The sequence below is a fragment of the Pristis pectinata genome, chromosome 2 (genome assembly GCF_009764475.1).
Source record: "Pristis pectinata isolate sPriPec2 chromosome 2, sPriPec2.1.pri, whole genome shotgun sequence".
In the NCBI taxonomy this organism is placed as follows: domain Eukaryota; kingdom Metazoa; phylum Chordata; class Chondrichthyes; order Rhinopristiformes; family Pristidae; genus Pristis; species Pristis pectinata.
This window is the reverse complement of record NC_067406.1, coordinates 10396358-10413057: the sequence shown is the minus strand read 5'-3', so window position 1 is coordinate 10413057 and position 16700 is coordinate 10396358. Positions and strand designations below refer to the sequence as shown.

The 16700-nt window shown below is 42.9% G+C and overlaps 1 protein-coding gene across 2 annotated transcripts in view; it reads right to left on the bottom strand.

Moving 5' to 3' along the window:
- The window catches only part of LOC127567524 (disintegrin and metalloproteinase domain-containing protein 12-like), a 48664-nt gene extending 32511 nt beyond the window's left edge, over window positions 1-16153 (bottom strand). For both annotated transcript variants that reach the window (XM_052010520.1, XM_052010521.1), the window contains exons 1-3: window positions 16045-16153; window positions 11990-12102; window positions 134-219 (exon numbers count right to left, since the gene is read on the bottom strand). In XM_052010520.1, coding sequence (XP_051866480.1) covers window positions 134-219; window positions 11990-12102; window positions 16045-16096 — 251 coding nt within the window. In that variant the 5' untranslated portion in view covers window positions 16097-16153. The remainder of the gene's footprint in view (window positions 1-133; window positions 220-11989; window positions 12103-16044) is intronic.
- Between the last annotated feature and the right edge of the window lie 547 nt (window positions 16154-16700).

Here is a 16700-nt window from a genome sequence, read left to right as displayed (position 1 = left end):
AAGATAGCTGCAGGTATGATGTTCCTTTGTTGCTGTGCTGAAATCAGCAAACTAAGTCATGAAACCTCTGGTATGTCTTGATCTGAATTTGTTTCCAGTGTCACAGTTCCTTCATTATGGGATTCATACTTACCGTGCCTTTGTGAGGTGTAAGAGGTGTTCCTTGCCTTCAAACCTCAGCATGTAATGTACCCAGTTGTCCTGATCACTCTGCAACTCCTGCTGGGAAGGAAAGTGAGAGAGATGGATGTCAAAGTGTTGGACAGGGAAAGAAAGAAATTGAGGGACTAACATAGAACACAGAACAGTACAGCATAGAAACAAGCCCTTCGGTCCACAATGATTGCAATGAAAACGATGCCAAACTAAATTTAATCTGTTCTGCCTGTACGTGATCCATAAATTGGTTTATTATTGTCACTTGTACCAAGGTACAGTGAAACACTTGCCTTGCATACAGTTCGTACAGATCAATTCATTACACAGTGCATTGAGGTAGTACAGGGTAAAACAATAATTATTCATGCATCTAACAGCCTCTTGAATGCCACTAAATCATCTTCTTCCACCAGTACCCCCAGCAGCCCATTCCAGGCACCCACCACTCTGTGTAAAAATACTTGCTCTGCACATCTTTAAACTTTTCCGCCTCTCACCTTAAATGCATGTCCTCTAGCACTTGACATTTCCAACCTGGGGAAAGGATTCTGTCGTTGTTTTTCTGTTTTTTTGGGTTTGATGAAGAGTCGCTCATCCGAAACATTATCTGTTTCTCTTACCACAGATGCTGACTGACCTGTTAAGATTTTTCCAGTATTTCCATTTTCTGTTTTTATAGCATCTTGGCTCAGTTATTCTCAACCTACACAGACAAGTTTGGCCTGCTGGGCATGTCCCACAACCTTAACATTAGCAACTCATTACATAAACCAAGAAGCTTACTGTGATGGTAAATGTACAGTTTAAGCCATTTCAACTTACCCTATCACAGACGTTCCCTTTTTACTACATTCCTTCCCCCACTAACTACTGAAAGCTAACTCATCTCTCTTTTCCAGTATCTAACTCCTTCCCACTTCTAACGAAGGGTTGCAGACCTGAAACAGGGCAGGCACAGTAGTGTAGCGGTTAGTGTAATGCTTTACAGTGCCAGCGACCCAGGTTCAATTCCTGCCACTGTCTGTAAGGAGTTTGTACGTTCTCCCCATGTCTGCATGGGTTTCCTCCGGGTGTTCTGGTTTCCTCTCCCATTCCAAAGACGTACGGGTTAGGAAGTTGTGGGCATGCTATGTTGGCGCCGGAAGCGTGGCGACTCTTGCGGGCTACGCCCAGAACACCCTATGCAAAGGATGCATTTTGCCGTGTGTTTTGATGTGACTAATAAAGAAATCTTATCTTGCATTGATTATTTCTCTTTCCAGAGATGTTGCCTGACCTGTTGAGTTATTTCTGGCATTTTCTGTTTTTAATTCAAATTTCCAGCGTTCCTTTGACTTTTATCTTCCTGAGCTCTTTGTCCATCTAGTCATTTCAAAGGGCTTACTTTGTCATGCGCTGGTGCCATTTACGTCTCTCATTCCTGTTCTTTCACAAGAACACAAGAAAATAGGACCAGGAGTAGCCGAACTGGTTCTGCAAACCTGCCCTGCCATTCAATACAGCCAGGGATGATCTACCCAGGCTTCAACTCTTTTGCTGGACTTGTTCCTCGTAACCCTCAATTCCCCAAACTTTCAAAAATGTATCTACCTCCTCGTTAAGTACTTTGAGTATGAAACTACATTGCTGTTAGATGGCAGCAAAGTGTCACCTCTCTCCAGCACCATCTTTTTTTTGTTGTTCTAATTGTGTTCTTTCTTGTAAAAATTGCGTATAATTTATGTTTAATTTATATTTTTCTTGTGACTGCTGCTTACATATACCATGTGCCTGTGATGCTGCTGTAAGTTTTATATCTACTCAACTTTGACCCGGGTTTCCTCCGGGTGCTCTGGCTTCCTCCCACATTCCAAAGACGTACGGGTTAGGAGTTGTGGACATAAAATATAACATAGAACACAGAACGTTCCAGCACAGTACAGGGCCTTTGGCCCATGATGTCGTGCCAACATTTTATCCTGCTCTAAGATCTATCTAACCCTTCCTTCCCACATAGCCCCCTACTTTTCTATCATTCATGTGTCTATCTAAGAGTCTCTTAAATGTCCCTGATGTATCTGCACCCACAACCTCTGCCGGCAGTGCGTTCCACGCACCCACCACTCTCTGTATTTAAAAAAAACTTACCTCTGACATCAGCCCCCCCCCCATACCTTCCTCCAATCACCTTAATATTATGCCTCCTCGTGTTAGCCATTTTCATGCTGGGAAAAAATCTCTGACTGTCCACTAGACCTATGCCTCTTTTCATCTTGTACACCTCTATCAAGTCACATCTCATCCTCTGCTCCAAAAAGAAAAGCCCTAGCTTGCTCAACCTATCCTCTCCAATCCAGGCAGCATCCTGGTAAATCTCCTCTGCACCCTTTCTAAAGCTTCCACTTCCTTCCTATAATGAGGTGAGCAGAACTGAACACAATACTCCAAATGTGGTCTGACCAGAGTTCTACAGAGCTGCAACATTACTTGGCAGCTCTTGAACTCAATACCCCGGCTAATGAAGGCCAACACACCATACTCCTTCTGAACAACCCTCTCAACCTTGAGGGATCTATGGACGAGGACCCCAAGATCCCTCTGTTCCTCCTCACTGCTAAGAGTCCTGCCATTAATCTTGTATTCTGGCTTCAAATTCGATCTTCCAAAGTGTATCACTTCACATTTTCCTGGGTTGAACTCCATGTTATGTTGGTGCCAGAAGATTGGCGACACTTGCAGGCTGCCGCCAGCACGTTCTCAGTAACACAGAAAGATGCATTTCACTGTGTGTTTTGGTGTTCATGTGACCAATAAATATCTTGCTTTATCTTATAAATACCTGCAATGAACTAGCCTGTACAAGATTACATTGCACAGAACAGATTATTTAGCTCAAACAGTGCATGCCTGCTTTTATGTTCCGATTAACCTTCTCATGTCTTTACTCTAAGTCATGGACACAGCTCAGCACATCACAGACACCAACATCCCCTCCATGGCCTCTGTCTACACTCCTCTCTGCCTCCATGAAGCAGCCAGCATAATCAAAGACCCCACCCACCCCAGACATTCTCTCTTCCCCCCCCCCCCCAATCAGGTAGAAAATACAAAAGCCTGAAAGCATGTACCACCAGGCTCAAGGACAGCTTTTGTTCTGTTGTTATAACACTATTGAATGGTCCCCTAGTACAATAAGATGGACTCTTGACCTCACAATCTACCTCATTATGATCTTGCACATTATTGTCAAGATCAAGTCACTTCTGTGACTTGTGCCGTGGCAGGCACGGTAGTGTAGTGGTTAGCGTAATGTTATTGCAGCACCAGTGACCTGAGTTCAATTCCGGCTGCTGTCTGTAAGGAGTTTGTAAGTTCTCCCTGTGTCTACATGGGTTTCCTCCAGGTGCTCCGGTTTCCTCCCATATTCCAAAGACATACGGGTTAGTCTTTGTGGGTATGCTATGTTGGCACCTGAAGTGTGGCAACACTTGCAGGCTGCCCCCAGAACACTCTACACAAAAAAGATGCATTTCACTGTGTGTTTTGATGTACATGACTAATACAGATATCCTATCTACCTGCACTGCAGTTTCCCTGTAACTGTAGCACTTTATTCTGCATTCTGTTATTGTTTTCCCTCGTACTACCGCAATGCATAGTTGTAATGAAATGATCTGCATTGATGATATGCAAAACAAAGATTTTCACTGTACCTCAGTACATGTAACAATAATAATCCAATTTACCAATTCAACCATAACCATGTATTCTCTTCTCACTCATATGGTGGTTCAGCCTACCCTTACATCCCTACCCAGTGATGAGAAAGTCCACATTCTCACCATTCTTAGAATGAAGAATTTTCTTCTAAACTCAGCATTGGAAGTGGTGTCAAAACTTAGTCCCTGGTGTAGTGTCCGAAAAATGACAACTGGTTTGCATGCAGAAACAGTAAGAGCAGACAATCATGTTTGAGAAATGAGAACTCCAGAGATTCACCATCCAATAATCACTTCCATGTACAGCACAATACAGGCCCTTCAGCCCACAATGTTGTGCCAACCTTTAAACCTTGCCTAAGACTATCTATACCTTTCCTCTGACATATCCCTCTATTTTAAATTCCTCCATATGCTTATCCAGTAAGTTCTTGAATTTGACCAATGTACCTGCCTCCACCACCACCCCAGGCAGCACATTCCATGCCCCAACCACTCTCTGGGTATAAAACCTCTCTCTGATATCTCCCTTGAACTTCCCACCCATTACTTTAAAGCCATGGCCTCTTGTATTGAGCATTGGTGCCCTGGGAAAGAGGCGCTGGCTGTACACTCTATTTATTCCTCTTAGTATTTTGTACACCTCTATCATGTCTCCTCTCATCCTCCTCCTCTCCAAAGAGTAAATCCCTAGCTCCCTTAGTCTCTCCTCACAATGCATACTCTCTAAACCGGGCAGCATCCTGGTAAATCTCCTCTGCACCCTTTCCAATGCTTCCACATCCTTCCTATAATGAGGCGACCAGAACTGGACACAGTACTCTATGTGTGGTCTAACCAGAGTTTTGTAGAGCTGCATCATTACCTCGCAGCTCTTAAACTCGATCACTCGACTTATGAAAGCTAACACCCCATAAGCTTTCTTAACTATCCTATACATCTGTGAGGCAACTTTCAGGGATCTGTGCATATGGACCCCCAGATCCCTCTGCTACTCCACACTACCAAGAATCCTGCCATTAACTTTGTACTGTACCTTGGAGTTTGTCCTTCCAAGGTGTACCACCTCACACTTCTCCGGATTGAACTCCATCTGCCACTTCTCAGCCCAGCTCTGCATCCTATCGATGTCCCTCTGGAATCTTTGACAATCCACTACACTATCCACAACACCACCAACCTTTGTGTCGTCTTCAAATTTGCCAAACCACCCTTCTACCCCCTCATCCAAGTCATTAATAAAAATCACGAAAAGCAGAGATCCCAGAACCGAGCATTGTGGGACACCATTAGTCACAGCCCTCCAATCTGAATGCACTCCCTCCACCACAATGCTCTGTTTTCTACAGGCAAGCCAATTCTGAGTCCACATGGCCAAGCTTCCCTGGATCCTATGCCCTCTGACCTTCTGAAGAAGCCTACCATGTGGAACCCTGTCAAATGCCTTACTAAAGTCCATGTAGACCACATCTACTGCACTACCCTCATCAATCTGCCTAGTCACCTCCTCAAAGAGCTCTATCAGGCTTGTGAGACATGATCTGCCCTTCACAAAGCCATGCTGGCTGTCCCTGTATGTCCTTTTGAATTCTACAGACCTGTGCCCACAGTTTAAATCTCCCGCCATCCAAGCCCCCCACCCCCTCCCCCCAGCCTTAGCAAACCATGAGACCCAGTTCTGTCAGGGTGAAACTCGCCCGGACTATACCGGTCCCACCCTTCTCAGTACTCGTACTTCCCAATCGCAAAGGAGTCTAAAGACTTCCCACTTGCCTCACCTTTCCGGGAATCTCAATAAAACTACTGATGACCTCATCTCTTCCAGAATCCGTGGGATCCACAACCCAGAAATCAGCCATATTGTGCAAACCCCTGAGGGGGCAAGCACTGAAGTGTCACTTAAATTCAAGCTGCACCTCTGCCCCTTTCATTGGCTGCATCAGCCAGACACCGGAATTGCTACATGATTTTTTTGAATCACCAGGTGCCTGTGGGGGCATTATATACTGTGACTCACCAAATGCACAATTGCAAAGGTGTTGATTTATACAAAAGAAAATATTTCTGTCGACACAAATAATTATCTCAGCTTCTAAGTATTTCAGATTATTATTAAGGTCCTCCCCAGAGGACAAACAGATTTATACAGAATGCGTTGGTTGGAAGCAGACCTACCACCTTTCAAAATGGAATGGATAAATATTTGAAAGAGAAAAGACAATTACATGAGCCTGGGGAAAGAGAGGAGTGGCAGCAATTAGATAGGATATGCAAAATGTCCACAGAGTCACAATGACATAATGCCCCCCCCCACCCCCGCCCGCTGTTCTAGTCTGGTTATTGGTATTGGTATTGGTTTATTATTGTCACGTGTACCGAGGTACAGTAAAAAAACTTGTCTTGCATACCATTCGTAGAGATCAATTCATTACACAGTGCATTGAGATAGTACAGGGTAAAAACAATAACAGAATACAAATTGTCACAGCTACAGAGAAGTGCAGGCAGGTAGCCAATAAGGTGCAAGGTCAAACAAGGTAGATTGTGAAGTCAAGAGTCCATCTCATCATATAAGGGAACCGTTCAATAGTCTTATCACTGTGGGATAGAAGCTGTACTTGAGCCTGGTGGTATGTGCCCTCAGGCTCTCAGGCTCCTGTATCTTCTGCCTGATGGGAGAGGAGAGAAGAGAGAATGACCTGGATGGGTGGGGTCTTTGATTATGCTGGCTGCTTCACCAAGGCAGCAAGAGGTATAGACAGAGTCCACGGAGGGGAAACTGGTTTCCGTGACGTGCTGGGCTGTGTCCACAACTCTCTGAAGTTTCTCATGGTCCTGGACAGAGCAGTTGCTATACCAGGCCATGGTGCATCCAGAGAGGATGCTTTCTATGGTGCATCGATAAAAGTTACTGAGTGTCAAATGGGATGTGTCAAATTTCTTTAGCCTCTTGAGGACATAGAAGCGCTGGTGAGCTTTCTTGGCCGTGGCGTCTACGTGGTCAAGACAGGCTATTGGTGATGTTCACTCCTGGGAACTTGAAGCTCTCAACCCTCTTGACTTCAGCACCATTGAGTTAGACAGGTGCATGTACACCGCCCCCTTTCCTGAAGTCAATGTCCAGCTCTTTTGTTTTGCTGACATTGAGGGAAAGGTTGTTGTCATGACACCATATCACTAAGCTCTCTATATCCTTCCTGTACTCCGACTCATCATTATTTGCAGTACAGCCTACTATGACGGTATCATCTACAAACTCATAGATGGAGTTTGAACAGAATCTGGCCACACAGTCATGAGTGCCTAGGGAGTAGAGTGGAGGGCTGAGGACGCAGCCTTGTGGGGCACCAGTGTTGAGAATAATCATGCTGGAGGTATTGCTGCCTATCCTCACTGATTGCGGTCTGTTGGTCAGAAAGTCAAGGATCTAGTTGCAGAGGGAGGTGTTGAGTCCCAGGTCTCGGAGTCTGGTGATGTTTGGGATTATGGTATTGGAGGAGGAGCTGCAGTCAATAAACATTAGTCTAACGTAGGTGTCTTTACTGTCCAGGTGCTCCAGAGATGAGTGTAGGGCTAGGGAGATGGCAGTAGACGGTAGGCGAATTGCAATGGGTCGAGGTTGTCTGGGAGGCTGGAGTTAATGTGTACCATCAAAGCACTTCATGATAATGGATGTCAGAGCCACTGATCAGTAGTCATTAAGGCACGTAACCTTGTTTTTCTTAGGTACCAGGATGATGGTGGTCTTCTTAAAACAGGGGGGGACCTCAGATTGAAGCAGGCAGAGAAATATTCAGCAGCTTGGTATGGCAACTGCTCTTCTGCCAGTTTTTCAAGTGCTAACAAAGGCTGTTTAAATGTGAAGAGGGATCTTGTGTCTACAAACCACTCAGAGGGTGGGGATTCTTTGGAAGTCTCTACCCTAGAGTGTTGTAGATGCTTAGCTGTTGAGTTCATTCAAAACAGAGACTGGTGGGTTTCTGGATGTTAGGGGATACAGGATGAGGTACAGGTTCATCTACAATCTCGTTGACTGGCACATTGGGCTTAAGGTGCTGAATGATGTACTCCTGCTCCTAATTCATGTTCTTATGTTCTTTCAGTGAGAGCCCACACCTCCCACTGAGATTTCACTGCACCTGTGCATACATGTACTTGTGCATATGGCAATAAACTCAACTTTGACTTTGACTTTGAGCGAAAGCATTTCTTTTCAACTTCCCAGTTATGCTTTATCAGCTAAGTTAAATCTACACTCCTTAATTACTGAGCTCTCTGCCCAGGGAAGTAGGTCCTCTTGTTTACCTTGTTTAGTCTCTCAAGTGTTATGAACCTCAGTTAAATCTCCCTTCATGGCACGCCTTCAGTTGATATACTAAATAAATAAAATCTTGCCAAAAATTCTGAGCAGACAGGCATTCTTAGAGAGATGGCTTCGTCTGATCTGTATTTCACTAAATAATGCCATGTTAAACCTGCCTAATGGGTATCATAGGGCTGTAAAGTTATTAAGCCAGAAATCCAGACTCCTGAAGTGTTGTTGAAATTTGATTTCCGTGAAGGGAGTTAAATTTATCTAATTCTATTACTTAGAATTAAAAAGCTTGTATTATGAATAGTGATCATTAAGCGACTGAGATGTTGTGAAGAAAACACCACAGTGATGATATCCTCCATTGGATTGTGTGGCACTACTCCCAAGAAAGCTCACCAGCATCTTTACTTCCTCAGAAGGGTAAGGAAATTTGGCATGTCTCTGATGAACCTCACCAATTTTTACAGATGCATCATAGAAGGCATCCTATCCTGATGCATCACAGCTTGGCTGGCAACTGTTCTGCACAAGAAATTGCAGAGAGCTTTGAACACATCCCAGTCCATCACAAAATCCAGCCTCCCCTCCGTTGACTCCATTTACACCTCCCACTGCCTGGGATAAGCAGCCAACATAATCAAAGACCCCTCCCACCCCAGACATTCTTCTTCACCCCCCTTCCATCATGTAGAAGATACAAAAGCTTGAAAGCACGTACCACCAGGTTCAAGGTCAGCTTTGATGAGGTCTTGATCTTGGTCAAAGTCAGTCGAGTTTATTGTCATACGCCCAAGTACATGGACGCACAGGTGCAATGAAAAACTTACTTGCAGCAGCATCACAGGCACACAGCATCATATAAGCAGCATTCACAAGAAAAACATAAATTAAGCATAAATTATGCACAGTTTTTACAAAAAAGAACACAATTGGAACAAAAAGGTCCATTTTAGTGTAAAGAGATTAAAGTGGTTATAGTGTTGCTAAACTGTAGTGATTAGGGTCTTGCTGGTTGGTTCAAGAACTGAATCTCCCAATCTACCTTGTCATGGCCCTTGCACCTTATTTATCTACCTGCACTGCACTTTCTCTGTAACTGTAATACTATATTCTGCATTCTATTTTGTGATTGCTTTTTCATTTGTACTACCTCCATGTACTTATGTTTGGAATGATCTGTCTGGATAGCATTCAAAACAAAGTTTTTCACTGTATCTCGGTACATGTGACAATAATAAACCAATTGCCAATTACTAATTACCAAATATTGATGGTTAACTAAAACAGCACAGTTTATTAAAAATTACTGGAAATAAAAGATGCAAAAGGCCCAGAGAAAGGAAAATCTCATCACTGGTTGTTTAAAAGGCTCAAGGACAGTTTCTACCCCGCTGTTATAAGACTATTGAACGGTTCCTTAATACCATAAGAGGGACTCTTGACCTAACAATCTACCTTGTTATGACCTTGCACCTTATTGTCTACCTGCACTGCACTTCCCTGCAGCTGTTACACTTTATTCTGCATTCTGTATTGTTTCATCTTGTACTACCTCAATGCACTGTGTAATGAATTGATCTGCATGAACAGTATGCAAGACAAGTTTTTCACTGTATCTTGGTACATGTGACAATAATAAACCAATTCCAATTCCAATAATTTGCTTGACACCTGAAATATATCAGCAGGGAAGAGTTTTCAGGGATGTATTAAGGAACACCATGTAAACTGAACCTTCCAGGTTCAATCTGCACTACAGTGACACAAACACAAAAATGTGGGCTGACATGAGACTGACATCATTCACAAGAGATGTTGAACCCAAGATCCCGTCTGCTCTTGCTGGTACTTCTGGGGAGAAGAGTATTGGATGTAATACCAATGACCCAGCTAGTATCTATTCTACAAATACATTTCTAAAACACATCTATGTGTTCTTTGGTGAGTTGCTGTTATATATGCAAACCGGTTGTCATTTTTCGGACACTACACCACAGACTAAGTTTTGACACCACTTCTAATGGGGAATTTAAAAGAAGGGTGAGAATGTGGACTTTGCTTCCACTGAGAGGGTCCAGAGGAGGTTCATATGAATGATCCCAGGAATGTCAGAGGTAAGTTTTTTACACAGAGTGGTGGGTGCATGGATCACACTGCCGGCGGAGTTTGTGGGGGCAGATACATTAGAGACATTTGAGACTCTTAGGTAGACACATGAATGATAGGGGAATGAAGGGCTATGTGAGAGGAAAGGGTTAGATAGATATTAGAGCAGGATAAAATGTCGGTACAACATTGTGGGCCGAAGGGCCTGTACTGTGCTGTAATGTTCTACGTTCTATGTTCTATGAATGAAAGGTTTAACATATGAGGAGAATTTGATATCTCTGGGCCTGTGCTCGATGGAGTTCAGAAGGATGAGGGGGGATCTCATTGAAACCTACTGGATACTGAAAGGGCTGGATAGAGTGGATGCGGAAAGGAGGTTTGCATTGGTAGGGGAGTCTAGGATCCGAGGGCACAGCCTCAGAATAAAGGGACATCCTTTTAAAACTGAGATGAGGAGGAATTTCTTCAGCCAGAGGGTGGTGAATCGGTAGAATTCGTTGCCACAGAGGGCTGTAGAAGTCAAGTCATTGGATGTATTGAAGGCAGAGATTAATAGGTTCTTGACTGGTAAAGGGGTTAAGGGTTATGAGGAGAAGGCGGGAGAATGGGGCTGCAAAAATATCAGTCATGACTGAATGGCAGAGCAGATTCGATGGGCTGAATGACCTAATTCTGGTCCTATATCTTATGATATGGATGTAGGGATAGGCTGAACCCATCATATGAGTGAGAAGAGAATACAGGGTTATGTGTAATAGACTTAGAGGAGTAAAGACAGGAGGATTTTCAATTGGAACACAAATGCTGGCATGCACTGATTGAGCCAAACAGTCTGTTTCTGTGCAATGTAATTCATTGAGATGTTTAGAGACAGATGTGGAAGGCACTGCGGAAATGCAATTGTCCTTTCCTTCTCTTGTGAAAGAGGTTATAGATGTCACTTTGGACATGCACAGGAACATGCAGGAAGACGGAATTGCCAAAGGGACCTGCTCTATCCGAAACTGGGCAGATGACTGGTCCCACATCCCACTGGAGGGTAGCAGGAGCCATTCTTGGTGGCTTACATTTGATGTCACATTGACTCCTTATCTAAGAGCACTACGGGATTACCTCCACCAAATCGACGGCCGCATGTCAAGCGGCAGCTCACCAACACTTCAAGGGCAATAGCAGTGTGTGATGCAATGGAGTTGCAAGTAGTGTAGCAACCCAGGTTTGATTCTGACCACAGGCACTGTCTGGGTGGACTTTCCATGTTCTCCCTGTGACTCTGTGGGTTGGGTTTCCTTCAGGTTCTTCAGTTTCCTCCCACATCCTAACGGCATGTGGGTTGTTAGGTTAACTGGCTTTATAAATTATCTATAATTATCTATAAATTATCTCTACTGTATGTGGATGATTTGAGAAATGGCGAAGAGCAGTGTTAATAGGCAGGTATGAGAGAGCAGGATAGAGGGAAATAAGTGGGGAAAAGAATTGCTCTGAAAACCAGCATAGACTTGGAGGCTGAATGACCTCCTTTACGTCTTTGTGAAATATGAAATCATTCCTGGTCTTGACTCCTATTCCCACATCTTTGGAACAAACTTAAAATAAAATGAAGAGCAGGAAAATCAGAATTCTCGATCTATTTTTAAGCAAGCACATCCCACTGTTTCTTTTTCTTTACAAAACGAGAAGAAAGAGCAAAGGCAGGCAACCTCACCCCTGTAGTATTCTTTGACAGTAAGCTCAAGGGCTCGGTCAGTTTTTCCACCGCAACTATTTCATGTGCCTGAGACTGACAGAGTCCCTTTTGACTCTGCAAGCAGCATTTCCCTGCAAGGAAGAAGTTAATGTTACTAAAACTGTAACCAAAACTGCAAAATCAAAATACTTCAGATGCGGAAATCTGATATAAAAAAAATGCTGGAAACAACAGATCGGACAGCAGTTGTAGAAAATAAAATAGTCAACATTTCAGATATTTATTCATCTTTTCCTATTTATACCTCTCCCAGCATTTCTTTAGTTATTCCATTTTTTTCCTGCCTTCCAGCCAAGTTCCCGCCTAGAGTCATAGTGTCCTGGAATCATACAGCATTGAAACAGGCCACTTGGCCCAACTCATCCACATCGACCCATGGCCACACTTCCGTATTAATCCCATCTCCCAGCACTTGGTCCATAGCCTTCTATGCCTAGGCAATCCAAGTGGTCATTGAGATATGGGGTCAGCAATCCAACTTCAACCACTGTCTCATGCAGTGTATTCTAGATACTTAGCACTCTCTGGGTGAAGAAGGTCCCCCTCATATCTCCTCTAAATCTCTTCACCCTAAATCCATGTCCTGTAGTTTTATCTGTTATGGGGATGTTTCTTGCAGTCTACCCTATCTATACCCCTCATAATTTTATACACCCTCACACTCCCCCTTAACCTCCCCCACATCGAGAAGAACAGACCCAGCTTCTCCACTCTCTCCTCACAACTGAAACGTTCCATCCCAGCCAACATCCTGGTGAATCTCCTCTGCACCCTCTTCAGTGCTGCCACATCCTTCCTATTCACATGGTGCACACAGAACTCCAGCTGTCTGACCAAGGTTCCATAAAGTTGGAGCATAACCTCCTACTTCTGTATTTGAGGCCCTCCCATTTGCCTTCTTAACAACATTATCTCCCTATGTTGCCACCTTCAAGGATCTATGGACTTGTACTCCAAGGTCCCACTGTTCCTCAGTATTCCCTAAGATCCAACCATTCATGGTGCATGTCCTAGCATCATTAGGACTCCCAAAATGCATCATCTCTCATTAGTCTGGACAAAACTCTATCTGCCATTTTTCAGCCTATTTCACCAACACATTGATATATCTCTGCAGCCCAAGGCTACCTCCCACACTATCAACAGCTCCACCAATCTTCATGTCATCCACATACTTACTGATCATGTCTCCCACATCCATATCCACATCCAAATCATTCACATATATTACAAACAGTAAGGGTCCCAGCACCAATCCTTGCGGGACACCACAAGTCACATGCATTCACTTGCAAAAACAACCCTCTGCCATTACCTATTGCCAAGCCAATCTGGATCCATTTTGCCAACTTGCCCTGGATCCCATGGTCCTAACCTTTTAAACCAGTCTCCCACATGGGATATTGTCAAAGACCTTACTAAAGTCTACCTCACCCTGCTTTCTCTGCATCTCAGACTCTGCTTACCTCTCCCAGTTCTGATGACGGCCATTAGCTTGAAAATTAACCTGCTTCTCTCTCCTTACATGTTGCCTAACTTGCTGAGCAGAATGGTTTAGAAAGGGAACTTGAGAACATTACATTTTGGGAAATGAAGCACGGCTACCCTTAATTGCAGAGCAATTAAACTTTGGAATGGGAAAGAGGCCAAAATTATTAGCACAGCTCAGACATGCATGTACACATGCATAACACCTTTGCGCACACAACACACATGCACCCCCTCTCTCACACAGACAAACACACACATACACACACATAAAGAGACTTTTTCCCAGTGCGACAATGGCTAACATGAGGGGACATAATTTTAAGGTGATTGGAGGAAGGTATAAGGGGGATGTCAGGGGGAAGTTTTTTACACAGAGAGTGGTGGGTGCATGGAGCACACTGCCGGCAGAGGTTGTGGAGGCAGATACATTAGCGACATTTAAGAGACTTAGATAGATGCATGAATGATAGAAAAATAGGGGGCTATGTGGGAGGGAAGGGTTAGATAGATCTTAGCTTTCAAATTCTTTTGTATCATGCTCACTTAGTAGGAGATTGGGAGGTTCAGATTATATATTTTACTCCGTGTGTGAGTGTTATTATTGTTATCCCGATCTCTTCGTACCATGTGTATAATCACTAATGTTATGTATATTAATTTGAAATTAATTTGAAACTTAATAAAAAGATTGAAAAAGAAAGATAGATCTTAGAGCAGGATAAAATGTCGGCACAACATTGTGGGCTGAAGGGCCTGTACTTTGCTGTAGTGTTCTATGTTCTATGTTAAACACACACACACACACACAAACATGCACACACAATGCACACATACATATATACACACACACACACACACACGCAGAGAAATGATTTTGCTCGTACAATAGCTCAGCCGAAACCATAGTCTTGTCATCAACAATTGTTAAGGACAAGCTGGATTCATGTTAAACTTTGATGCACAATTCATAATATTTGCCAAAAGAGGGTAATATTTTTTGCACTGACATTTGGAGTTGACAGCTTTTACTATGCTGTTAAGAAAGACAGATTGTCTCTTGCTTTGACTAATTTCCAGTAAGTTTTTGCACTTTCACACTTAATTAACACTGCTGGATCATTAATTGCCACTGATATTCTCGGCCCCACCAAATAATTGAAATGAGTTAGAATTCCGCCAGCTGTAATGTTGAGTCAATGAGTCAAAGAGACGTACAGCACAGAACAGGCCCTTCAGCCCACCACGTCCATTCTGCTTGAACCAAGGCGAAAAGTTTCACCAGAGTGAAGTTAGACTAAAGAAACTAGAGCTGTAGTCCTTGGAGCAAAGAAGGTTGATGGGAGATGTGATGGCAATGTACAAGAGCTTAGATAAGGCTTGACATAAGAATCAAGAACCAAAGGACACAGCTTTAAAATGATAGACAGAAGGCACAGAAGGGAATGTGAGGAATATCTTTTACTCAGAGCTGTTATGATCCGGAACTGACTGGCAATAAAGGTGTTGGAAGCAGTTATTTAAGTCTTTCAATGGGAAATTGGGTTTCGACATATAGGTATAAAATTAAAACTCAACCCAACCTGACCACAATCCAAACCGGACTCAGGTCAAAGGAATGTAAACATTTGATATCCGACCTGACCCAACCACTGCCACCCAGGATATTCGGGCATTTCCCACCTGAATTAGCACGACAGAGACCCTGTATTGCCCCAGATAACAAGTATCATTTTATTTATGTAATGCATTTATTTATGAAGTCCTGAGGGTTAGTGCACTAATTTATAAAGCTGCCAATTATTCCAATCTAACCCAGGCCCGGAAACAAGGTTTGATATCCAACCTGACCAAACCTGAAACACATAGTTGTGCCCTGTTGGGTTTGCCTTGGGTTAGATGAGCACCTGAAAGAAAATAATTAATAGGGTTTTTGGAAAGAGAAGGGAAATGGAACTGAATTCAAGGAGTTTGGCTGGACTCAACAGCCTGAACGATCTCCTCTGTGCCGTAACAATGTAATGATTTCATGAATCAAAGATATGCTCAGCACTGAATAAGTAGTCATTCACTATATATGTGCAGCTATTCATACATTGGTGCACGATTGTATATGTGTGCATATGTTTGGTATGCTGAAGCAATAAAGAAATATAACATTAAAATTATGTTTGTATATTTACATATAGCATGTTGCAAGAACACTGAACATTGAAGTATATATGCACATTTGTTCATTCTGTTAACAATAAATTCAAAATCATTACACTCCATTTCATGCACATTCTTACCTGTCATTGTTTATCCAACTTCTTAAAAATTATCTGTTAATATAATCAATTTTTTAAGCACTACAATCAGGTACAATATTTAATTTACACACTTCAATATGTAAGCAGTTACTGCCCCCTTTGATATCTGTGACCGTTGCCCTGTTTGCTTGCACTTACATTGCTTACACTGACTGCACTATTCAGTATAACCGATCCAGGACTTGCTGAGCACTGCATTAATTGTTACTGTACCTCTGGGAATTGTGGCCAACAAAAAGGAGACAAGTAGTTGTATTGATTCCATTGGTGCTCCAACTTCAAGGGTTTCTTGCTCTCTGAATTCTGCAAAAGCGTCACCTGTTTTGACACATTGCTTAGACTGAATGTGTTTTAAGAATGCAGAGCCTCCTTGACTTAAGCAATAAGAGAAGTAACTCCGCCCATTATGAAATCTAATCTTTCGTCGGTCATTTATTGATTCTTGGAATAGTTTAATCTTCCTGGAATACCTTACCAAAAATAAAAGTTCTCTGAAATTTTAGCTCAAACTTTCAACAACAATATCAAAGGTTTACTTAACTACAGGAGCAAAGGATCTCAGACTGGCAGCAGTTCATTATCTCGTAGATGTCGCCTGAATTGCTGAATGTTTCAAGTTTTCTGTTTTCATTCCAGATTTACAGTATGTGTGTGTGTTATTTTTTTACTTTTAATTCACTCCTGTTTGTTCTTGAACTAATGCCACTCCATATATAAGATGTTTATTCACTGAGAGATACAAGACGGTGGAGAAGCCACATCAGGGGTGCTGTGTACAATTTTGGTTACCCTGTCTTGGGAAAGACAACAGGAGAAAACAGCATGTGATAGATAGAGCCAAGCAGTTTCACCACCAACAGACCAGATCA